General features: G+C 34.5%; 1 protein-coding gene across 5 annotated transcripts in view; it reads left to right on the forward strand.

Moving 5' to 3' along the window:
* DPP10 (dipeptidyl peptidase like 10) overlaps positions 1-25409 on the forward strand; it is a 579521-nt gene that overhangs the window by 190491 nt on the left and 363621 nt on the right. For all 5 annotated transcript variants that reach the window (XM_021715500.1, XM_021715502.1, XM_021715501.1 and 2 more), the window contains one exon: positions 20259-20353. In XM_021715500.1, the coding sequence (XP_021571175.1) occupies positions 20259-20353 (95 nt within the window). The remainder of the gene's footprint in view (positions 1-20258; positions 20354-25409) is intronic.

The following is a 25409-nucleotide window of genomic DNA, read 5'->3' on the forward strand; positions in this document are numbered from 1 at the left end:
TATCAATAAAGAGAAAACCTAAAAAGAAACAAAAGATAACTTTTGGAGCTGAAAAGTACAATAACTGAAATGAAAAATTTACTAGAGGGATTCAAAGACAAATTTTAAGGAAAATCAGCCAACTAAAAGAAGGAAAATCAGCCAACTAAAAGATTAAAAATTAACAAATCTGTGAAACAGGAAATAAAAAAGGAAAAATGTAACAGTTTCTAATGGACATGTGGAATACCAAAAAGCAGACCAACATACACATTGTGGCAATCACAAAGGAAAAGAGAAAGAGAAAGGGACAGAAAGCATATATGAAGAAATAATAACTGAATATTTTCCATATTTGATAAGAAAAAAATATAGCATTCAAGAAGCACAATGAAATTCAAGTAGGATGTAATTAAAGTGACTAATACCATGACACATTAAAATTAAACCAAAGCCCAAAACAAATAAATATGTTTGAAAGTGACATGAGACAAAGAACATATCACATGCCAAAGATCTTCAATAAGATTATCAGCATAGTTATCATCAGAAATGTTGAGGCCAGAAGGTAGTGGGCTGATATAGTCAAAGTGGAAAACAGTCAAAAAACATTAAAAAAAGTTATATTCAGCAAAATTGTTCTTTAGAAGTGAGGACGAAATTAAGACTTAAGATAAAAGCTGATGGAGTTTGTTACCACTTGACCTGTTCTTCAAAAAATGCATAAAAAAAGAAAAAAGAGAAAAAAAAGCCTGTAGGTTAAAATGAAAGAACACAAGACAGTAGCATTACTTAACAACAAGTTACAAAAACTAACTCAAAATAGATCTATGACTTAATTGTAAGACATAAAACTCTTAGAAGAAAATAGAACAAAAGCTAGAAGACATTAGATTTGACAATAATATTTCTTGGATATGATAGCAAAGACACAGGCAACAGAAGAAAAAGAAAAAATGAACTATAAAAAGTTATTTCAAATGTACTTCAAGTACACTGTCAATAGAGCAATAAGGCAAATCATATGTCTGATAAAAGATATGTAGAGAATTCCTAAAAATCAACAACAGCAGCAACAACTATAAAGCAAACTATTTAATTGTTAAATGGACAAATGACTTGAATAGATATTCTTTTTTCCCCAATAAAGATACGCAAATGCCCAATAATCACATAAAAAGACGTTCAGCATCACTAATCATTAGGAAAATGCCAATCAAAACCACAATTAGATATCACCTCACACCCATTAAAATGCTTACTAAAAAAATGGTAAACAGCTGTTTTTTAAGGATATACAGAAATTACAACTCCTATGCACTGTTGGTGGCAACTGTAATATGATAAAGCTGCTGTGGAAAACAGTATGGCCCTTCTTCACAAACTAAAGTATAGAATACTATGTGATCCTGAAATTCCTCTTCTGGGTAAATTCCCCAATTAATTGAAAGCAGGATCTTGAAGATCTGTTTTTAGCACCATTATTTACAACGAAAATGTGGAAGCAACCCAAGTTTTTGTTGTTGGAATAATAGATAAGCAAAATGTGGTATATATACAGTGTAATATCATTGATTATTAAAAAGTAAAAAAGTTCTGACACGTGCTACAACATAAATCAACCCTTGAACATTTTATGCTAAGTGAAATAAGCCAGTCACAAATAGAGAAATACTGTATAATTTCATTTATAAGTGTTAGTTTAGTCAAGAATGATAGATACAGAAAATAAAATAATGATTTCTAGGCACTGGGGATAGAGAATAGAAAGTTGTTGCTTAATGGGTACAAATTTTCTGTTTTGCAAGGTGAAAAGTGTTCTGGAGATGGATGGTGGTTGTCTAATAATATTAATGTACTTAATACTGCTGAATTGTATCCCCAACATGGTTACGAAAGTAAATATGTGTGTACATATTTTTTTGGAGTTGAGGATCTCTTTCCATCACCCTGGCTGGAGTGCTGTGGTACTATCACAGCTCACCGCACGTTGGGCTCAGGTAATTCTTCTGCCTCAGCTCCCTGAGTATCTGGGACTACAGGTGCAAGCCATCATGCCTGGCTAATTTATTTTATTTTATTTTTGTAGAGATGAGTCTCACTATGTTACCTAGGCTGGTATCAAATTGCTGAACTCAAGCAATCCTCCAGTCATGGCCTCCCAAAGTGCTAGGATTACAGGCATGAGCCATCATGCCCTGCCATGTGTGTGCGTTTTACTACAAGAAAAATACTGGGGGAGAAAACACGTAATTACTTTTAAAATAAAAACACACATACAAGAATCTTTATGATAATCAAAGTCTTTGTATACAAAACCAGGAGGATTTGATAAAATTTGCTCTAGTTACATGGTCTTCTTCAAGCCCTTTGGAGGATATCATGCCATCTTTGCTGAGCTTCAAAGGTGTGTCTTTAGCAGGGATTAACTCCACTGATAGCCAGATTCTGTTGTGCTGCTGCCACAATTTCACATACGCTTCTGATTACTGACACTGACAAGGGTGAAAGAGCAATAGGGAGTCTATATCCCATGGGAATTCTAGCTCCATCATTCTCTTAATTGTATGATACTAGCCCAGTTAATCCAGTTCCCTGATACTTAATTTTCTTTATAAATAGTCATTAGTTTGAGAATTAGTTGAGGTTAAGTATAAATTCCCAGCAATACATCTTTCCCATTGTAGGTGTTAAATGGCTTTTTAAAAAATGTGCTGCATAATTTTATTTTACTATTATAGGTACCTTTCCTTGCCTCCTTCACACTTCTTAGGAGCATGTTAAACATGTCGGAAGTTGACTGAGATTGAGAAATGTGTGCATCATCTTGTTAATTGTCTGTTATATCAAATGCTTTGGCAAGAACAGGAAAAAAGTTCATATTTTCTATATCATATCTGTATCTGTGAAGTCAGTTCTCTACTCTTATCATATTTGTGCTTCCAGCTGTGCCCAAGAGCAAATGTTATGAAGTTAAAATGCAAGTGAAGTGAGGCAGGATCTGCAGATTGTGACTCTTATCTGTTTAATGATGTGTACAATAAGTGTCATATTAGGAAGAGAAACAGGAAGGCTCATCATTTTGAAGCAGAAACATAATGCTCAGTGCAAAGAATCTCATGTCATATTTTCTGAAAGACTGCAGGAGAAAAAATGGTGAGATAAAATGCTTAAGGAGAGACATCTGTTCTCCCTGATTTTCTAACCCCCTTTAAACTCAAAGAAGCAAAGCAAAGTGACAGTTTAACTCTTGTGTTTTCTTAGGTTCAGATCTTTAGCTCTTGCATAAAAGTGAGCAACCTGCCGTCTGTGCAAACAGGTGGCTTGAATTAAATGTTATGCTGAGTATTAGAATAATCATATGTAGAAAGATGGCAAGGAAACTAAGAAAATCCAGGGTATTTTCAGTAATATATATGAAATGTGAGGCTTCTACTGTATCTAAGTTAGAAGGTAGTATGAAAATATACGTTTGAAAGAATCTAAGCACCTACATGCCTCACATTTGTCCCTGGTAATTCCATCATCAGTGTGCTCACCCCAAAGAGTAGATAGAGTACCATTACTCTTGTGCCTCCTCAGCAGACTACAGTGTCAACTGTAGTCCAACATGTCAACTGGTGACATGTTGGAATAGTAGTAGGCAAGATCCTTAATGTTATAACATAACTAAAGAGATGCTCAACTATGCTTTAAGTATGATTTAATGTTGACCCCCTTAGCTCCATAAAGTACATTCTTGAAAGTTTGAAGCTAAGTGGAAAGGAAAAATAATGGACAGGTGTGTGTGTGGGGGGGTCATCTACAGAAACATTATAAGCATTATTCATCAGTTAGGAAATAACCAGTATTGCAGCAAATGAGCTGGATTTGGAATTCGAATTCAGGAGTTTTTGTTTCTGATTCTTCACAGGGTTCTATTAGGCATTTATTATTATTATTATTATGGTTGATAAAATAAGGTCACAGATAAAATGACCTCCTTGGTTCTGCTCAACTTTTCAATACATTTTGGAGCCAATTGTGTGTCAAACATAATTTCAGGGATCTTTTATAAAAACGATGTATAAAATTTACTGGTAAAGTAATTAGATATTCCATTTTGACTCACTTCTTTCAATTAGATAAGTGTTTTCAAAGTTCCTCCCTTTTATGCTATGTATCATTACTTCATTCTTTTTTATTGATAAATAATATTCCATTATATGGATATAATGCATTGCATATGACTAATGTATTTAATATTTGCAATTTACTCAGAATCTGCTATGTGTAGAGGCCTGCATTAGTAGAAGTAAGGATTCAGCTTAAGATTCAACGTAAAGGAGAAGCATTACAGGTGACAACCATAACGTATGAAAAAACATTTTTGCTTAAAAGTTGGTGAAGAGTTTTACTTTACTTTGGGTAGTTGAAACAAATACCAGTAAATGGCACATTGTTTTATTTTCCATTCTACCAATAATTTTGATTTTTATGGCCAAAAATAATCTTAAGTTTTACATTTTAAGCTTCTGGTTTTTCAGTCTTTTTACCTTTGGTTATCATTATGTTTTTCTGATTTGCCTTTAAAAAATTGCCAACTGATTTATTGGAATAAAATTCACATATCGTAAAACTTACCCTTTTTTTAAAAAAATAATTTTTATTATGAATATTTAAGGTATACAACATGATGTTATAAGATAGATATGTAGATAGAAAAATAGAGTAAAATGGTTACGATAGTGATGAAATTAAATAAATAATTAACCATTTCTTCCTCCCTGCTATATCATCTACTACTATACCATCTACTTTTTTAAAGTATACAGTTCATTGTTTTTTTTAGTATAGTCACAGAATTGTTCAATCACCACTATTCATTTACAAAATGAGTTCATCATCCCAAAGAGAAACCTGATACACATCGTCAGTCACTCGCCATTCTCCTCTCCCCACAGCTCTTGGCAAATACTAATCTACTTTCTATTTCTATGAATTTTTTTTTATTTAGACATTCCCTATATATTGAACTATACAATATGCACTTCTTCTCGACTAGCTTTTTCAGTTAGATTAATGTTTTTCAGGTGTACCTCTCTTGAACCACTTATCATTATTACTTCATTCATTTGTGTTGATTAATATACTCTATTATATGGATATACCACATTTTGTTAATTTATCAGTTCATGATATTGGGATGATTTCCATTAACATCGCCTTTTTACTTTAATATTCTTTCTTTTTTTAATAATCATTATTGTGTGAGCAATTGATTCTTGGGATTTCATCTAATTCTTCTTATCTGATTGTCATCAAATATATATATGTATAAATTACACAGTCCTTATAATGGGGTATTGAGGCTCTACCTCAATGAGACACATAAATGCCAATTGCATGCTCTGTCATATTCTAAGTAATTTGGCCAATAAGTTCATTTCTAAAAGTACATATCCATTTTAATGGTTAATGACAATATCTGATAAGAGTAAGGATGATATAGAGGTTAAGCAGAGAATTTTAAAAATGCTAAGTCATCATAGGCAACAATGTTACTTCCATCATCATCATATTCAAGAGTACTTTATTGGGCACATATTTTGCAAGATAGTTCATTTCTTTCAGGTATTATAGTATTTGAAATTAAAACAATTTATTTGCAACTTTTTTCCAGATGATAACTAATTTCAGATGAAAAAGCTAGGTAACCATTCCCAAAACTAAATATGGACATGAAAGTGTTAGAATTTCATCTCATATCTCAAAAACATATTCCTTCTATCACTATTGTATATCTATATGCCTGTATCTATCTGCAAAACTGCTATTGCTTGGAGATAATTCATAATTCGTGGGGGGAGGGATGAACTTTGAACTTGCCCATGATGTTTAGTAGAAAGATTTGGTTAATCATGATCAGAAGTGAAATGGGGTCACTAGTTTGAGGAAAACAACCACAGTAATAAAAAGTATACTTACCACATTCATGTTCTAAAGGGTTAGAATCACTCAGGGAGTGATTGCTATTAAATTGTGTGTCTAGAGTTTATCCTTATTGGCGGGGCTCACTTGTAAATTTAGTCTGCTCCTTGGTGAATCTAATAACTCTTAACAACTCAACTGGAGACTGGAAATTTTAATGGAGATTTATGATTTTTCTAAGGCATATATCTATATTTTCTCAGCAGTCTCAGATTGATCTGCTGCCAACATGTTTTTCTTCCTCTCCGTAGAATAAATCTCTGACTACACATTCTGGCAAAAGCACACATTCCTCCTGGCAAGCTTTCCCAATGGGCATCAAAAGTCTTGAGATTTCAGACAAAATAATTTTTCTCCAGAGGAAGTGTTACTTGGGTACATGGCAAGACTCCAAACAAACTGGAATATCTGCTCAGAATTTTAACAAATACTAAAATATATGTTATATTATAGACCTATTTTTTTTGCCACCAAGTACCCACCACGCACACATGCACACACATGTGGACACTTATAATCAATTTCCTGCTTTTTTCTGTGGGATGAAAAGTCAAGTTTAGAAATGCATTCTTTTTGTTACATATAATTTCCTTCATTCGTAAAAATTGTCACCATTAATGTATTTCCACTGTGCAAATTAGATCAGTTGTCTGTGTCACTTAGCCAACCTTCACCATTTTCTGGCACCCAATAAATAATTTCTTTTTTGAAAACCAAGACATAACCGGGCCTGGGTAGTTGTAGGTATGTGATTTAGGTCTCTCCCTGTTAGTACGTTGCATACTGCCAACATCCAATACAAGAATGGGTAGCTGGACCATCCAGGACCAATGAGAGCAAGGAAGCTCTGACTGGGAACCCTGGAAAAGAGAATCTTGATTTTTTTTTCCTGTTGATCTTGAATGTGAGAAGCCAGAGGGTCTCTAGGAGTTATAGTCATCTTTTGATCATAAAAGGAACGCTCCTCTGAATAAGGCAATCTGAAAAACCCATGATATTATCCATGCCCCTGATGATATTATTTAAGATTCTTCATCTAGTCATGCACATCTGCATGAAGCCAGACATTCAAGACAATCACTTGGGGGGTTAATACCATTCAGGTTGGAGTCCTGCTACTTGAAAAAAATAAAAATCCTTTACTTTCCTCCCACTTCCTTCCCTGAAATAGAAAATAGCACCACTGATTTATCTAGGCATTCTTATCTGATCAACCTTCCTCTGAAAACATTTTGTATAGTAGCTGTTTACAGTTAGATAAGTTACATCTTAGACATAGGAAAGAATATTATTAAATCCATAAAACAACTTTAGGCTCATCAGCATTTTTCTTTAATCAACTAAGTGTTTCTCATAAACTTTTATTTAAAAAATAATACTTGAGAAGTATATTAAATATAGTTGAGAAGTGATTTTATCTAAACAAAACAACAACCTGCTGTCCAGTTACTGCTACATTTCCACTAAACTTAGGCTTAGAACTAACTATAGTGTTTTCAAATTAGTAACTGTCCTACAACTATTTATTTGTTATTACTTTAATATATTTTATATTTCTGTTCTTTATTCCAGGGTCTACCTGTCTTTGAGCATATGAATTTTTATCATTCCTTTTGTCACTTCTTTCAGTGCTGTTTCTGTTTAAATGAATGCAATACCTCCAATTTATTCAACGAAGTCAATTTTCTATTCAATTAAGTCTTACCTTATGGTTTAATTATATACTTGAAGTGCAGTGATCAATTCTACTCTCTACAGATTTAATTGGAGTATGTAGAAATTGATAAAGGTATGTCATTATGCATTTGAAGAGTCAGAGCATCTGTTGTTTAGATGTGTGAATTAGCTTGCTAGACAACAAAATTCTTCAGTACTACTCTGTGAAATGATGTTCAGGGCTATTGCATCTACATTTCTATTTTTTTTCCTCTGCATTTTAAATAGTGCCACTTTTTATCTTTCAATTTATTTTTTCCTGAAATGTCAATTGAGAGTTTTAAGCATTAGAAAGAGCCTGTGATGAATTTTTAATGACAGGGTATAATGCTTCATCTGTAATTTTAAGAGAATAAAATGTGATGCAGACCTTGAAATACATTGTGATTGCAACTGTGTGTTTTATAAAGGAACACATTAAAATTGTCATAGTTATTTTTCTTTTTTCTTTTTACTTTTGAGTCGGAATCTCACTCTGTCCCCCAGACTGGATTGCAATGGCACGCTCGCAGCCACTGCAGCCTAGATCTTCTGGGCTCAGGCGATCCTTCTGCCTCAGCCTTCCATGTAACTAGAACCACAGGCATGCGTCACCACTTTTTTATTTATCGTAGAGAGGATGTTAGTTGCTCAGGTTAGTCTCAAATGCCTGATTTCAGGCAACTCTCTCACCTCTACCTCCCAAAGTGCTGGGATTACAGGCGTGAGCTCTCTACACACTCAGCCACAGTTATTTTTCCTTGACATGTTTGTTTTACACAAATTTGCTACAATGAGTATATATTACTTTAAAATCAGAAAGGAAGTAAAAAATGTCTTTTACTCGTATGTCTTTTCCTTTTGGTAACAAGATAGTGGCTGATAAAAACAAAATAGAGGAGAGTGGTTTAGATATCTGTGTAGCTTTACTTTTTTATATATATTTTATAGTTTAGATGTTACTTTACAATAAGCTCTGATTTCTGCATGAATCACCACAGGGTAGACCCCTAGATCCTTGGAAAATGTAAACACACCAACCTTTGTTTGCTTTTTATGTGAGATAACCAGTGAAGAGATGGCATGAATCTGCTTACATCTTCCCTTGCCTGCGATTTCAGTAGACCACTCAAGAAAATTGTTGTTGAGTACTGGAGTATGAAAAAAACGTTGGTAAAAGTTTTACCTGAGAAAGCTAAAAACCAGTCAAAACTGGTACTTATGCTACTGTTATGCAAACAACCTTTCTAGTAGGGAAGAGATATTTAAAATTCTAGAGAGAGGTTTTATTTTCCTCTTATGTGATCTTTTTGCAAATAATCAACAGAATGAAATGATCATGTGAAAATTGCTGCTATTCACACTTTAGCTACAAATCAGAAAAACATTATTTAGTTGAGTGGCTATCAACTGCTCCATTATCTAGCTTGGGAAAGGCTCTTTATCACAGGAAGTGCCATTCATAGGACTGAGACTTTCATACAAATTAATGATGATTACTTACAATTATAATGACTTTTAAATAAAGATAACTTTTATTCTGGGCACTTTTTGGGAAAATGCTTTTATTTTCTATACTGAGTTTTATCCTATTTTCCAGGGATTTTCATCATTCTTAGAAAAATATTTTTTCATGTCATGTTGAAAAACAAAACAAAATCCTGTAGAGTAAAGCTGTTTGGGGAATCAAAAAGAATAGTCTTTTAGTTTCATTGCAATAATCAGCGACTACATTGACATTTATAAATACAATAAAGTAAAAAATGCATTATTTAAATAAGGCAAATAATTACTATTCTAACACAGATTCTAGCAAATTTTTCTTTAAAGGGCCTCCGCGTAATTATTTTAGGCTTTATGTACCATATGATCTCTGTTATGTAGTGCATAAACAACCATCAACAATACCTGAATATAACTGTGTTCTTTACTTACAAAAACAAGCACAAGTGAGCAAGATTTGGCACAAGACTACAGTTTGTGGACCCCTGATTTAGTATACTAAATTACACACATACACACACACACACACACACACACACACACACACACACACAATAATTTAATGCTATAACTTTATGAAAATAGGCCACCTAAATTTAAACTTGCAAGGTAGTTGTTGGGGTACTGAAGGTGAGGGTGCATGGATGGGGAGGCACAGCACCGCTGGAGCCGGCTTGCTGGAGGTGTGCGCTGGCAACCAGAAATCCGAGTAATGCAAAGATTTGCAACACACAAAGAGGTGAGAGAAGAAAAGATTTATTTAGGAAAGTTTTACTCCCACAGACAGGAAATGGGTCTACACTCTAGATGAGTGTGGCCTCGTACCTCCTGGAGTCCCGGCTTAAATCCTTTCCCTTGGAGGTTTTGCAATCAGGTAGATGTGACTGCTGTGACTTCCTGTTGAACACCTGCGAATGTCTTGGAGACACTGAGAGAAGTCCTGGTCACCCTGCACCAAGTATACAATGGGTCGATACTGGTCATACTTGAGAAATCTGGGTTTCTAAAAAAGACAAATTAGCTGGGCTCGGTGGCTTAGCCTGTAATTCCGTGCTTTGGGAGGCTGAGGTGAGTGGATTGCCTGAGCCCGTGGGTTCGAGACCCGCCTGGGCAACTTGACGAGAACTCATCTCTACAATAAATCAAAATGAGCCAGGCATGGTAGTGTGCCCTGTAGTTCCAGCTACTTGGAAGGCTGAGGTGAAAGGACTGCCGGAGCCCAGCAGGTTGAGGTTGCGGTGGCCGGGAGCGGCCACTGCACTCCAGTCTGGGTGACAGAGTAAGACTCCAACTCAAAAAAAAAAAAAAAAAAAAAAAGACAAATTACAATAGGTCGGTACTGGTCATGCTTAAGGAGTCTGTGTTTTTGATAAGTAAGGAGTCTGTGTTTCTGAAAAGGCAAAGTCGGCAAAGTTAATCTTTACCTAGAGTATGCATTTCTCCAAAACATAGTTTCCACTTTCTCATCATTGTTTTGAGGCTTAAGTACAAGATAAAAAATGGATTTCTCCAGGGCATAGCTTCTCCTTCTTCCTCATCGTGTCAGGGTTTAAGAACAAGATAAAAATTGGCTTCCCAGTCTCAGTATGTCCTTTCAGTAGTATTAAAGAAAACATATTCTGACACATTAAAACACTAAGACTTTTTTCAAAATATTTCCAGGGTGAGGTGAAGCAGTTTACACCTATACTCCAAGCACTTTGGGAAGTCAAAGAGGAAGGATTAAGTGAGGACAGAAGTTTGAGACTTGTCGGGCAATGTGTCTACAAAAGATTTTTAAAAATCAGTCAGTAGTGACAGCATGTGCCTGTGTCTTAGCTACTCAAGAGTCTTAGGCAGTAGAATCACTTGAGTATAAGAGTTCCAGGTTGCAGTGAACTGTAATTATGTCACTACGCCACTACACTCAAGCCCAGCCTGGGCAACAGAATGAGACCTTGTCTATTGAAAATCAAAAACAAACTAACAAACAAAAAACAATTGCAGTAAGGAAAAGAGACTGAACTCAATTACAACTATGGGAAAGACAGCAGCAGCTAGGACTTTATAGTCAATGAGCTCATGATTAGTGGACGGAAAGTTACTAAGAGAAGTTATCAAGGGTAGGCGAGTCTTGCTAAATTGTTCTAACAAAACTACTGCTATAGGCAAACCACATACTTCGATTTCAAGGGTGGGGTTTTAGAAATTTGATCAGCTGTCAAGGGCAGAAGGATTCTTTCCAAACTGACACAGTGCAATTCTTGCTAAAAGTAGGCCAAGGTCAAGTGTTAGTCATGAAGAGGACTCAGAGAATCTGACTAAATATGGGTCAAGAAGGATATCTTTGTTAGTAGTGTTAAATGTATTCCTAAAAAAGGTTATAACAGAAAACAAAAAAGAAATATAAATGATAAATGTAGTCAAAAGATTTAACCTCGTAGAAAACAAAAATATTTGTTGATGGAAATTCTGGATCAGACCTGGGGCATTTGTTAATCAGTTCAATGGGTTATTTTGGAGGAACCACCACTGTTCAATAGCTTGTAGCTTCCGTAATGCATAATAGAACCCCTATCCAATAGAAAAACCTTTGGTAAAGAAGATAACGGTTGTACTAGAAAGTAAGCAGTATATCAAAAGGAAAACACAAAGAAGAGATGTTTATATAGTTTTTTTGGGGGGGATCTAGTTTGGCAGTCTTTCAATAAGCAGTATTGATTAGGGTTTTGTGAAATTTCTGATGTAAGAGTATAGGATTGATAAATTCGAGGATGTGTACTTTCTAGAGAAGTTTTTGAATAGGAAATAGTTATTTGCTTGAGTTGTTGCATATTGTTCTGAGAAAGAAATATTAACTCTAGTGAGTAGTCTATTTTTCAAGTAAGGGGATTTTCAGAAAGTTCTTGGAAAAAAAAAAAACCAATAAACTGTTATTTGCAACTTTGTCATCCTGGCAAGAATTTCCAGAAATATTAAAGTCATATTAATGCAGACAGTTGAATAGTAAATTCCTGTTAGTGTAGACAGAAAGATATGTGGGTATAGATGGTTCCAATTCTCAAAAGAACAAGAAATAGTTTCCTCTTTGAGTTTATAAAGTAATTGAAAACACAAAACAAACATATTAAAACTAAATACAAGTAGACAGTAAGAAAAGTTGAAAGGAATTATGTGATTAAATATTAAATGATAAGCACAAGAGTTCAGAAGAGAGAGATATTAGATGAAGACTTTATAGGGATTGGAAACTTAAGAGTGCTTTTAAGTATGATGGAATCTAAACTTCTCCTGGGGCTTTTGTTAGTTGATATCAAAAATAATTCTGAGTGGGAGTGAAGTTTAAGATATGTGGCATATTGTAAACAACAGGTGATCTGGACTTTTTAAATAAGATATTGGTAGATGAAAGCTATGGAAATATATATTGAAGCTTATACTTTATTATTAGGAAGACATAGGTCCTTGAGGACCATATACGACTATGTGAAGTGTGGCATAGAATGGATTGGGCTGTGAGATGGGAATAACTAAAGACATAGAAAACTCTTAAAACACAATCATCTGGGTGAGCGAGTAAAAAGAACAATATGAATATAGAATACAAAAAGAGAAGATTTAAAGAACACGAGGTTGTATAGGTAAATGGAATTTGGAAGGAGAGTGTACCCCTAAAAATGAGGAGTTTAATTCTAGTCTATTGAGTTTTAATACCCACAAGATGTTTATGTGATCTAGGATATAAATGGAAATATAGAACTGGCATATGGAAAAAGTCAGAACTTGAGTTAAAAGCTTAAGAATCAATATAGGAAGGTGTGAGCAGAAAAAAAATCCTTTACGGTTGTTGTGAAAGAAAATAAAACTCATAGCTGAGCTTTGAAGGATGCAGGGTTTTTGTTTAGGTAGCATTTGGGAAGATAGAACCTATAGAAATTTTTGAAAAACAAATACCAAAGCATAGTAGTGATTCAAAGTCAAGAGAAGAGAACTTCAGAATTCTTCTGTTCATCATCTTTTCACATAGTGTGAAGTCGAGTGAGGTGGAGATAATAACAGGAGAAGAGCATATTGAATTTGGTTTATTGAAGGTCAGTGATGATATTGGAAGTTTGAAATTTCAGGAGAGTAAGGGCTGCATTTGTACTGCAGAAGATATAGAAAATAGTGTGTGGCAGATACAGAGAATAAGAACAAAACTCCATATACAAAAGATTCCTTGAGGCTTCTGGTGGAAAATAAAAAGCTAGGAATAGAGAAAAACACCAGAATGGACGTGTTTATTTATTTGTTTATTTTTAACATAGAGAAGAAGTAAGTTCATAATGAAAAGTACAAGTAGCAGATAAGGGGAAGCAGAAATCAAAAATACTGAAGAACTCAGAGCACACTGACTTGTTTATAAAACAGAGCTTTTCTTTGCAAAGGAGAAAGATCACCTCTCCCCAAAAGTCTGGAAGGGGGAAAAAAATAGAGTATGCATCTCAGGTAAATATGTGGAGACTGGAGCTCTTTAAAAAGTAGGGAAAATTTAACGTTGTAGTGAGGAGTATTTTAGGAGAGTTGACTAAGGAGCTTGCTGTGTTTCAATTATGAATAGCACAATCTTCTACAATTTTCATTGATATGTTTAATGAATAAAACCTTCATTTGATATTTAACAAACCCTTCCTAAATGTATTGGATAATTTCCTGTGATAATCATTGCATTATTTTGTTCCATAATTTTCCTTTTTAATTACTCAGTTTATTGATTGAGTGCTGTTTATTTTAAAACATGGGATGCTACGGAATTTTTAATTTAGATATATCAAAAATTGATTGTTCTAAATGAAGATCTTGTTTGGATTAAAATGTCTCAGATAATTAATTTGTCAAGATTGTCTTCCACTTTTTGAAAACTTTAGAGTTATTGATGATGGCCATCCTGACTGTAGTTAGGTAGTATCTCAGTGTAGATTTAATTTGCATTTCTTTGGTGACTAGTAAGGCTGGATATTTTTTTCACATATCTGTTGGTAGCTCATATATCTTCTTTTGAAAAGTGTCTTTTCATGTGTTCTGCTCACTTTGTAATGGGGCTGTTTGTATTTTTTTCTTTTCAGCACGTTCAAGTTCCTTGTAGATCCTAGATTTTAGGCCTTTGTCAGACGTACAGTTGGCAAATATTTTTATCCAATCTGTGGGCTGTTTCCCTGCTCTCTTGATGGTTTCTTTGGCTTTGTAGAATCCTGTCAGTTTGATGAGGTCCCACTTTTCTATCTTATTTCTTATGGCATGGGCACTTGGGGTTTTGGTCAGGAATTGGTTGCCAGTTCCAATTTTCATAAGGATGTCTCCTGCATTTTCTAAGATTCTTATAGTTTGAGGTTTTATGTTTAGGTCTTTGATGCATTTAGAGTTGATTTTTGTGTATGGTGATAGGTGATGGTCTTGTTTTAATCTTGTGGTCAGCCAGTTTTCCCAGGACCATTTACTCAAAAGGTTCTCTTCTCCAGTGGTTGTTGGTGGAGAGAGAGGATGAAGCGAAAAGGGAACACTTCTACACTGTTGGTGGGAGTGTAAACTAGTACAGCTTCTGTGGAAACCAATTCCTAAAAGATCTAAAAATCAACCTTTGATAGGACCCCATAATCCCCCTACTGGGAATATACCCAAAGAACTCAAATCACTCTGTGAAAAAGATACCTGCACACATGTGTTTATTGCAGCATTGTTCACAATAGCAAGAACATGGAACCAACTGTGCTGCCCATTGAAAGAGGACTGGATAAAAAAATGTGGTACATATACATGATGGAATATTACGCAGCCATAAAGAAAGACAAAATTATGAAATTCACAGCAACCTGGATGAAATTAGAGTCCATAATACTGAATGATGTATCACAGAAACAAAGAACTGAGTATTATATCTTTTCCCTCATAAGCGGACCTTGAACAATTATCGTAATACTATAAGAAAAGGATTGGCAGTAGTGAAAACTGCTAGCGGGGAGGGGTCTGGGGGGAGGGGGGAGGCAGAATTGGCAGTAGTGGGAATCTGCTGGAGGAGGGGGGCATACCTCATCAACAAGGGTACTTGCATAATGAACATTTGTACACCTAACCCTGAATTATACCCCGCTTATTTAAAATAAAAAAAAATCAAAAGAGAACAAAAAAAGAACACTATATAGAGATAGATGGAAGATAGGTAAATCATCTTATAATTAAATGCATACTTACATTATCAACAGTAGCACCATTAAAAAAAATAAGCTGACTTTATATTGATATACATGGAAGATGAATTTTTTCAACATCTCAGAAGACCCAAGAACAATCTGTTGAGTAAAGCTGAATCTTATAATATCCTGAAGAAGGTTATTCTGGGGTGACATGAAAAGGATTTGGGATCTGCATCTGAGTAGATAAGACAGTTTCTTCAGTGTAAGGATCTGGTTGTGACTGGGCGCATTTCATGATTTTTTTTGTTTTGTTTTTGAGTTGGAGTCTCACTCTGTCACCCAGACTGGAGAGCAGTGGCTGCTCCCGGCCACCGCAGCCTCGACCTGCTGGGATCCGGCGATCCTTCCGCCTCAGCCTTCCAAGTAGCTGGAACTACAGGCGTGCGCTACCATGCCCGGCTGATTTTTGATTTATTGTAGAGATGAGGTCTCGCCAAGTTGCCCAGGCGGGTCTTGAACCCACGGGCTCAGGCAATCCACTCACCTCAGCCTCCCAAAGGCGCGGGATTACAGGCTAAGCCACCAAGCCCGGCTTCATGATGTTTTAATTTAGGATTGGGGAACACAGAAAGGCAAGATTCTGTAAGTGAGTTGCTTGATAATTGAGCAATTTTCCCTTTTAGGAATTTATGGTTTAGGTATACTAATTTTCAACAAAATCTCAAAAAAAGATTTTGGACTAATTTTGTGAAGATTTTGTACTTTCATCTTCCCTTGTTAATGCACTTTATACATTGATCTGATTCACTCACATTTTGTCAACTACTATCAAACAAAGGAAGTTTAGAAATATAGTTCAAAATGTTAATAATCTAGTACCGGAGTTTCAAAACTAGGAGGTTCCACTGGTTATTATAAATCAATCAGTAAAATAGGTTAAGTACGAAATCCAGAAGACATTATAAAGAACAGAAAGAAAATTCAAGAGAATTGATAAAAGCAGATATTAGATGCTTTTAAAATAATTCATACATTGCCTGAGCCCGCAGGTTCGAGACCCGCCTGGACAACTTGGTGAGACCTCATCTCTACAATAAATCAAAAAATTAGCCGGGCGTGGTAGCGCATGCCTGTAGTTCCAGCTACTTGGAAGGCTGAAGCAGAAGGATCGCCAGAGCCCAGCAGGTCGAGGCTGCGGTGGCTGGGAGCAGCCACTGCACTGCAGTCTGGGCGACTGAGTGAGACTCCAACTCAAAATAAATAAATAAATAAATAAAATAATTCATACAAAAATATGTATTAAATATTAAGCTAGAAAATTACACTTGCTTTAAAAATAAGTTTCTCCTACTAATACAACATTACCTTCATGGATAAAACTTCCTAGCACAAACAGTAAAATCACGTGAACATAAGCTGCCTTTGTTCTTGGTCCCGATAACTTAAGTGGATGCAGAGGCGTCAGTTCTTAATCTTAATACTACATTGAAAGCTAAACTACAATGTGAAATGCTTTACTATCTGCTTTGCATAGAAGAGGTAAAAAATATAAGGTTGCACTTACCTGAAAAATCTTAACTTGGGATTTACTGCTATGTTTTTCTTTTGTTTACCAAATTATGGGAAAAAAATAATTGACAGAAATGACAGCAAGGATTATTTAGGAATATTGCAGACTGAAAACAGATGCTTGGATCTCAGGAGAGAGAGATCAGACAGTGATTCTATTCTGCCATACATTTTAATTTTAAAAACTGAATGAGTTGACTGTGTATTCAGGACTATTGGTTTTTAGTTGCCAATGAGTTGAGAAGAAGAAAAGATTCTTTCATCAAAGTATTGTATAGACATGCATTATGTCTATAGACGTGTCGAGTACACCTACCTTCATCTTCCCGTGTTAGTGTACTTTACACATTCATATGATTCACTGAATCAGATCAACTACTATCAAACAAAATATAAGAAAGTTTAGAAATGTAGTTCAGAATGTTATTTATTAATCTAGTAATAGAAATTTCAAAACTGGGAGAATCCACTGGTTATTATAAACCAATCAGTAATGTAGGATAAGTATAAGATCCAGAAGACCACATTATAAAGAACAGAAAAAAAAACCCCAGGGGACTGATAAAAGAAGATATTAGATGCTCTTAAAATAATCCATACAAAAATATTTATTAAATATCAAGCTAGAAAATTACACTTGAACTAAAAATAAGTTCCTCCTACTAATGCAACATCGAAAGTCTTATGGTAGAATCTGCGGAAGGGCAGATGTAAAGGTATTTACAAATCAACTGTCTGTAGGTTTTTTTCAATTTCAAATAATGATCCAAAAAAATGACTTTAAAAAATAATAAGTGTAGTCTTTATGTTTTCAAACAAGATTCTCTTCCTTCTGCTTTAATAGTGAGACTGATTTTCTTTCCTTCACCCCTATTATATCCCATCACTCATTTAAGGTTTTCTCTTACTGTGAAAAGCTATGGAGCCATGAAGTACTTTTTCTGTTTATGTTACCAGGAGCCACCATTCATAATTAGATTGCTTTCTGAGCTCTTCTTCCTCTCTAAGGACAGAGACCTCATCCCTGTGTAAGATTCTGCAGTGTGTGCGTTCCTGGGGAGGAACACTTCTTTTTTTTTTTTTTTTTCTAGTTGGAATCTCACTGCACTGCTCAGGCTTGAGTGCAGTGGCATGCTCACTGCCACCCCAGTGTCAATCTCCTGGGCTCAGGCGATCCTTCTACCTCAGCCTTCCATGTAGCCAGAACTTAAGGCGCCAGCTACCATGCTTGGCTAATTTTTTGATTTATTGTAGAGATGAATTCTTGCCAAGTTGCCCAGGTTATTTTCGAACCTGTGGGCTCAGGCAATTCCCTCATCTTGTCCTTCCAAAGTGCTGGGATTACAGGCTTGAGCCACCTCTCTTGGCCAGAACCACTTCTTAAGTGACTTTTTTGCTATGGTCATCTCCATGAGGTAATGAAAGAGGTGAACTTTATTTTCTCTTAATTTGCTGAGAAAATATTGTAAGGGTGATTTTTGTTAGGGCATGCTATTCCTCTTGCTAATCTGTGATAACATGTTCATCAAAATCAAGAAGTGGTCCATAATTGAGAATACTTTTAGAAATTCAAAGAGGAATATAAGTTAGAACTCAAGGTTGGGGTTGGACTATTGATTTGAGTATGCATGCATTGAGAGCGGAAAGACAGAAGGTCAAATCAGCTGGCAGGCTTTTACAGGTAATCAGTGTTACTGCTGAGAAATGATCATAAATACGGTATGGAAAGGCAAAGGAAGAGAGGAAAGGAATATAAATCAAAATAAATATTTATTATTTGATAAACCTGCATCACAAGAAAGAAAAAATAGGTGAAATTAATGGTAAAATAGAACTCAATTTATTTATACCTGATGACAGAAGTTCAGAAGGTGATAACAGGCCTTATTTTAAAGAGCGTATAAAACTTCCAGTACATACAATCAGCCTCAAGGAGGAACCAGAAAATTCATCTCTTTCCTCTTTTCTTAAAAGGCAATGTGTCTTTCCCTGTCTCCCAGGCCATGTTTCAATGTGTTACTGCCCCCATGTGATTAAGGTCAAGAAGAACTTTTGGCCTCTGTGTCATTCTTGATTCTAGTAAAAGGGTTATAATGGATTAAGTCTTTTGAATTAAACTCCATAGAAGCAAACTTCATGCTTGCACTGACTGCTTCTCACCATACACATTCTAGATGTAACTAGTACTAATATTAAAATATTGAGGGAAGGGACCAGGAAGTTGTGCTCTGCCAGGAGTGTCAGACACTTTCCTAGGTGTTGTTGCAGTTGTTTTTCCTAACTCACTATTCAGTGCTTGTTTCCATGTTTGCAGGTTAAGACATTCCCGTTCTGAGAGATTTTAATTTATTGACCATAAATAGTAGATCACATTCCCATTAATATTGCTTTTCTTCCACGATAGGCAAAATATTAGGAATGTGTATGCAACACCACAGAAAAGACTACAATCACACAAAACTGAAGAAAAATTATTATTAAAAATAAGAAAAAAATTCCCAAAATGACTTTTATGTGACTATCTCTCTTTTATATAACTATATATAATATATACGTTCTGTATACACACACACACATACATACACACATACACACACACACATGCACCTATGTGTTTTTAATTCCTGAGTATCCTCCAATCCTCTTTGTCAGTTTTCCCTTAAGCCAATATTTTTGTCTGAGGTATTCTTAAGAGAGTTTAAATTCCTATTAAATGTGAATAAGTTTACCTCAAAAATATGTAAAATAAATTATCCAGAAGAAATGCAGTTATTTAAAATGAAAACACTATTTTACTAAAGTTGACAAAGTAGATTCAATGATATGAAAATAGCCTCTGAAATTTTCATGTATGACTCCACAAGCCAGATGAAATAGCAGAGACAATATTCTCAACCAAAAAGAGAATTAATGAGATTGAATAGAAATTCAGTGGTGGTAGAAGGACTGGATTCATAAACAAATCTCACAATAGTGGTTCAACATGAACAATCTTAGAACTGTGTAAAGTTAACAGTCAATGGGCAGCCCTTCTTGTAAGTTAACGGTATTAACTTACTTTGAGAATTGCAGGCACTTTTCTCCATCTCCTTTTTCTCACCTCAGAATGTGCAGTGGATTACTCCTATTTTAATTAATTTTCATTTGTTAATCAATGAATCTGAGTGGTTCTCTCACTAACCCTGTTTTCAGCGCATATTAGAACATGTGTTAAGCGGGTTTCCTGATCTTTCAAGAGAATTACTGCGAGCTAAGTTCAGAAATCTGCTTGGTTTATTGAAGGCAAACAATGATTGTTCTAATATGTCTGTTTCCTATGCATATTTTTCTCCTACAGTTATTATATTGCCTAGTCAATGTATTTGCCAATTGTTAATGTCTTTGTTGTTGCAGATACAGATGTGGTGTATAAGAGCGAGAATGGACATGTCATTAAACTGAATATAGAAACAAATGCTACCACATTATTATTGGAAAATACAACTTTTGTAAGTAATGAATGATTAATTACTTTCTGCATTTCAGTACTGTTTAGAATGCTTTCTAGGTGTACATAACTTTCTATTTTTCAGCTCTAGAACTTGTAAAGCATTTCCAGTGAAAATCATGATGAAAATATCATTAGAATCAGTAAATCTATTGATAGAAAATACCTCTATGCCCATCTGCTTCATTTTCTCCTTATATACCTTTTTTAGTAAATGGATAAATATTTTTATAAATAATAGTTGCTTTAAATGAATACTTTTTCTGACATTTTCTATGTAGGATTCGTCATACAAATGCCAAGATATCTTGGCATTTGTATGACGAATCCTACATAGAAATGATAATGTAAGCCAGGCTAATCACTTTAAAAAAGTATCTTTTTTAAGTGATTAGCCTGGTTCATATAATCATTAACTTTCCCCCCTTCCACTTTTCATTTTTTTCTGATTTTTTTTTTTCTAATTCTGTTTTCTGAATCAAGCAGAATGTAGGCTTTCTAAAATTGGTCTTCTACTCTCATTGATGTGTTTTACTTTCGGAATTTGGGATTCTGTCATTACCATTTTAATTTTCCTATATCACTGCTTTGCCTACATAATTCAAATTACTGAGTGTATCATGCTGTTCTTACTAAAGAATGTACCATGTCTTTCTGATAACTCTAGTTCCCTAAGGTTAGGATACTTAACTATGCTTACCAATTGAGTGATAAGTAATTAAAAATTGTAAATGTTCAAAATCTAACTACTCAACAACAATGAAAAATAGAGCAGTTATTTAATCACTATTTTGCATAACTAAAGTTTTAATATGCTGCCTATTACATGAGTTGGTAAGATATAGACAAAAAATAGTACAAGCCTCAGAAGATTTCTTCACAAAATAAAATAAGCAAAAGCACTGACTACTTTTTAAAAAAAAACTTATTCCTACTTTGACATTTGAAATAGACATTTAGTCTGCATATTTATTATAAAGTAGGTTAGTGAGAAAGATGAACTATGAACCTTCTGTTTAGTTTTTCACGTATTGTGAAAAATTGATCATTAAAGTCATTAAGTGATTATATGTATATATCTGCTACGTATAATTTAACCGACCGACTTGTGTACATGAACAATTATGTCATTAACTAGCAGAAAATAATGATAGTTTTGTTTTTAAACTCAGTAGTTAATTCACAAGTATTCAAAGATTAGCTACCTCTGTTTGAAACTCTTTATGGTACCCATGAGATATCAACAGTATATCAGGTAGATTGCTAACTTTCTTATAAAAAAAGTTTCCATAAGGAGAAAATATTAACTCTCTTTAAAACTTTTAATTAACAGTGTAGAGCAGTATCGACTAGTTTTTCATTCTATGGTCCTCATAGATACTAGATAAGAGGATAGGGAATCATTGAGAAACACTGTCACCAGTAGAAAAGAAGCCATTAGCCAGGCTCGGTGGCTCAGCCTGAAATCCCACGCCTTGGGAGGCTGAGGTGAGTGGATTGCCTGAGACCATGGGTTCAAGAACCGCCTGGGCAACTTGGAGAGACCTGATCTCTACAATAAATCAAAAAAATTAACCGGGTGTGGTAGCACACGCCTGTAGTTCCAGCTACTTGGAAGGCTGAGGCGGAAGGATTGCTGGAGCCCAGCAGGTCGAGGCTGCGGTGGCCTGGAGCGGCCTCTGCACTCCAGTCTGGGCGACAGAGTGAGACTTCAACTCACAAAAAAAAAAAAGAAAGAAAAGAAAAGAAAAGAAGCCATTAGTAGGAAAATAGGCTAGGAGGAGGAAAACAAGAATTGGTAATGATGAGATACGCTAATAATATTCCTAGTAAAGTCAATATGAATTGATTTTCCATAAGATTAATTCAGGGACACAGATTCAATGCATTATTTTTGGTTTCCTTTATCATAAAGCAACATTTTTTATGGAGATTATAGATCATCTGGAACCCAGTATTCAAGTTAGGTATAGAAAGTCAGTACGTAAATTATTCTATTTTGTGAACTGTTTCTTACTGATTACTACCTTACATGGGTTAATGAGGTTTTCACCTGATCACTAATTATGGGTTTTTTTCCAACACTTATTTATGATTATTTTAGCCTCTATGATACATCAAAAAAGAAATTATTATTCCATTATCTAAATTGTTTTGTTGGTGCTACATACCACACCATCTCATCTCATTGTGGTTTTCTTCATATGCTAATTAATGCACTTTTGTCTTTATGCTTTTGGGTTAAACCTTTTTAAAATCTTTTGAGGGTTATTTCTATTCTCCTTTATGTTGTCCATGACTCTTAATTACCACAGAATTATATTTAGCTAATATCCTACTGATTTTCTAAGATTCATAGGCTCCCTGAAGATATTTATGTCACAACACAGATAATTAAGCAATTTATAAGTCCTAGAAGTGTCTGAATTCATTGGGAGAGAGGGAAAAGGAGAGTGAAGGGTGGTATATACATATTTGTAACCAGTAACCCAAAACTGAGAACAAAAATAGAAATTACCATAGTTCCAGAATATCTCAAAGAAAGTTGTTTAATCATTTTCTCTTAACTCCAAAATAGCTTGCTTAATACAGTTGCATTTTTAAAGCTGTCAAATTAAGCTCAAGTCTGGGTTTACTTTTTCTCTCAGAACATTCTGCTGAAAAATATCTCATATTAGAGCATTAGAGTACTATTCATACTGCAGGTTTTTCTTTGAGTAACTATCAGTATTTTAATTATAATTAATTAGATCATATCAGTATTAAAAGCTTTATAATAAAGTATGACAGGTCAATTAGGAAATAAACATTATTGATAAAAATGTGATAATGAAAGGGCCTGTTATTTAATAAAATATTCTGAGATATTACTGCCAGGTTTTTTTTTAAATTGAGATAATTTGACATCACATTGTAAATTTCCAACTTAAAACACATTTTCAATATTATCACTGTGTACTTTTGGTTTCAAAATCATGGATAGTCAACTCTATAAGTAAAAATAATTATGGGCATGGCTGTCAAAATGAAAAAATAAGTCATTTTTAATTAAATAATTGTCTTAAGGCATTCTTTTTGACTGAAGTGAGGTGAATTTCTAATGAAGAAGGAAATTAAAGGGAATATAATTTTTTGAGTGGAAGAATGGGAAAGAAGTGATTTTGTTCCAAAATTGTTCTTAATCATTTTTAAGTGTTTAGAAATGTTATCTCTTGGAACCAGAACTATTTCAGACAAAAGCTCATTCACAATGACATAATGAGGAAGGTGTTTCATAAGTACACTGTATTAGCTGTACTCTTTCTGCTGTCAAAAATGTGAACATCACCAGTGGTCTTGGCAGAGAACACCAGCAGCTGTAACTTGTGTTATCAAATCACTTTTTGAAATTAGAAAAGGGTTGTAAACATGGGCTCAAGTCCCTTGTGACTAAATGTTTTAAAGATTTTTTTAAAAGATCTCATGCACTAATAGGGAATAAAATAATTGAGAGAGTCTATGTTTAAATCTCTGAAAATCTATAAGCATTTAAATACAGACTGCTAAAATTGCCTAAAATACAGGAGAAAAATTCATATATGGCAGAATGATTCCAAGGAAAATGTTAGCAACACGTTTTTTGGTCCAATTGTCTATTTATAGGATCTGACCTTAGCTATACATAATGGTGACCTCCCCAAAACCTGTAATTATATTTTAGAGGGCAGGCCCCTTGTAGTACAGGCTTCCCCTACTACATAAGTGTTCTAGGAACCAGCCAGCATCAGTATACCTGCTAACATTGTTGTGAGACGCTGTGCTCTTCTTCAGTGAATTTATTTGTGGTAAACAGGTGACTGGTTCTTCCACCAAGACAGTACATCTGCCTATATCATGCTGAGTGTTCAGCAGTTTTTTATCAAAAGCAGTACTTCCCCTGTGCCCTATCTTCCCTATTCACCCAGTCTTGCCAAAAGCAATTTGTTTGTTTGTTTCTCTGGATGAAAAAAGTCCTCAGAGGGAAACATTTTACTGATGTGGAAGAGGTGAAACAAAAAATGGCAGAAGCATTAAAAGGCATTAAAATGGAAGAGTTTAAAAACTATTTTGAGCAGTGGAAAAAAACCTTCTGATAGTGTATTACATCAAATGGAAAGTACTTTGAAGGTAACTGAAGTTTAAGCATGTAAGACTCAATATATCATTTTTTATAAATAAATTTTGGGGTTTTTGAGGTCCCTCTCTTATGTCAGTATTCCAGTATTGAGGGACATCAGTAGTATAACAGCCCTGAAAAGAAGACCAGCATGCATTAGTCAAATTATTTAGCCTGGGCTTAATTTTCTTGGTGTAATTTTCTGAAGCTACTTCTATTTCAGACATTTTTTGGTTACAGATATTTAGCATGTTCAAAATTTCCTGTAAATTGCCTGTATGTGAAAATGAATTTTGGCTTAGATTTTAAAATTATGGTCATTAAAATAAGAAAATTTAAAAATTTCTGGGCCTCACCCTGGATAAGTCTACTCATGCACAAATTTAATTTAAAGTCTGAGAAAAGATACACTGGTTGTTTCTGTGGGTTTGAAATTATGATAGGGTGAAATTTAAGCAAATAAAATACATTTTCAAGAAACATTTGAAGGTTTTGAAATTGATGGCATACAGATAAATCTTCTCCACTTTTGATCTTTCAGAATACTACAGTGTGTGCAGCTTTATTGATGTAGAATCATGAATTGGTAAAACTTCCACATCCTATCTGCACTACAGAATATAGAGATTTTACGAGTACAATGGAAATATATTAAATTAATATTTAAGTTTGTTTGTGGAACATGTATGAGCATTCAATGACGTTCAATGTTTGTCAAATATTAAATGATAATAGAATCTCAGTATAGAACTGGAAAACATTCTCCCTGTCTCCCACTTTAGTTAAATAAAATTAAATTGAGACCTAGAGGAACAAAGAGATTTTCCCAATACATATAGTGTAGTCTTGATACTAGAGTAAACATTTCTTGACTTCTAATCTAGTGTTGCTTTTAAATATACCTAGCTTAGTATTCCATTTA

This window comes from Carlito syrichta, unplaced genomic scaffold, assembly GCF_000164805.1.
Source record: "Carlito syrichta isolate Samal-C Ts95f unplaced genomic scaffold, Tarsius_syrichta-2.0.1 Scaffold307170, whole genome shotgun sequence".
NCBI classification, from domain to species: Eukaryota; Metazoa; Chordata; class Mammalia; order Primates; family Tarsiidae; genus Carlito; species Carlito syrichta.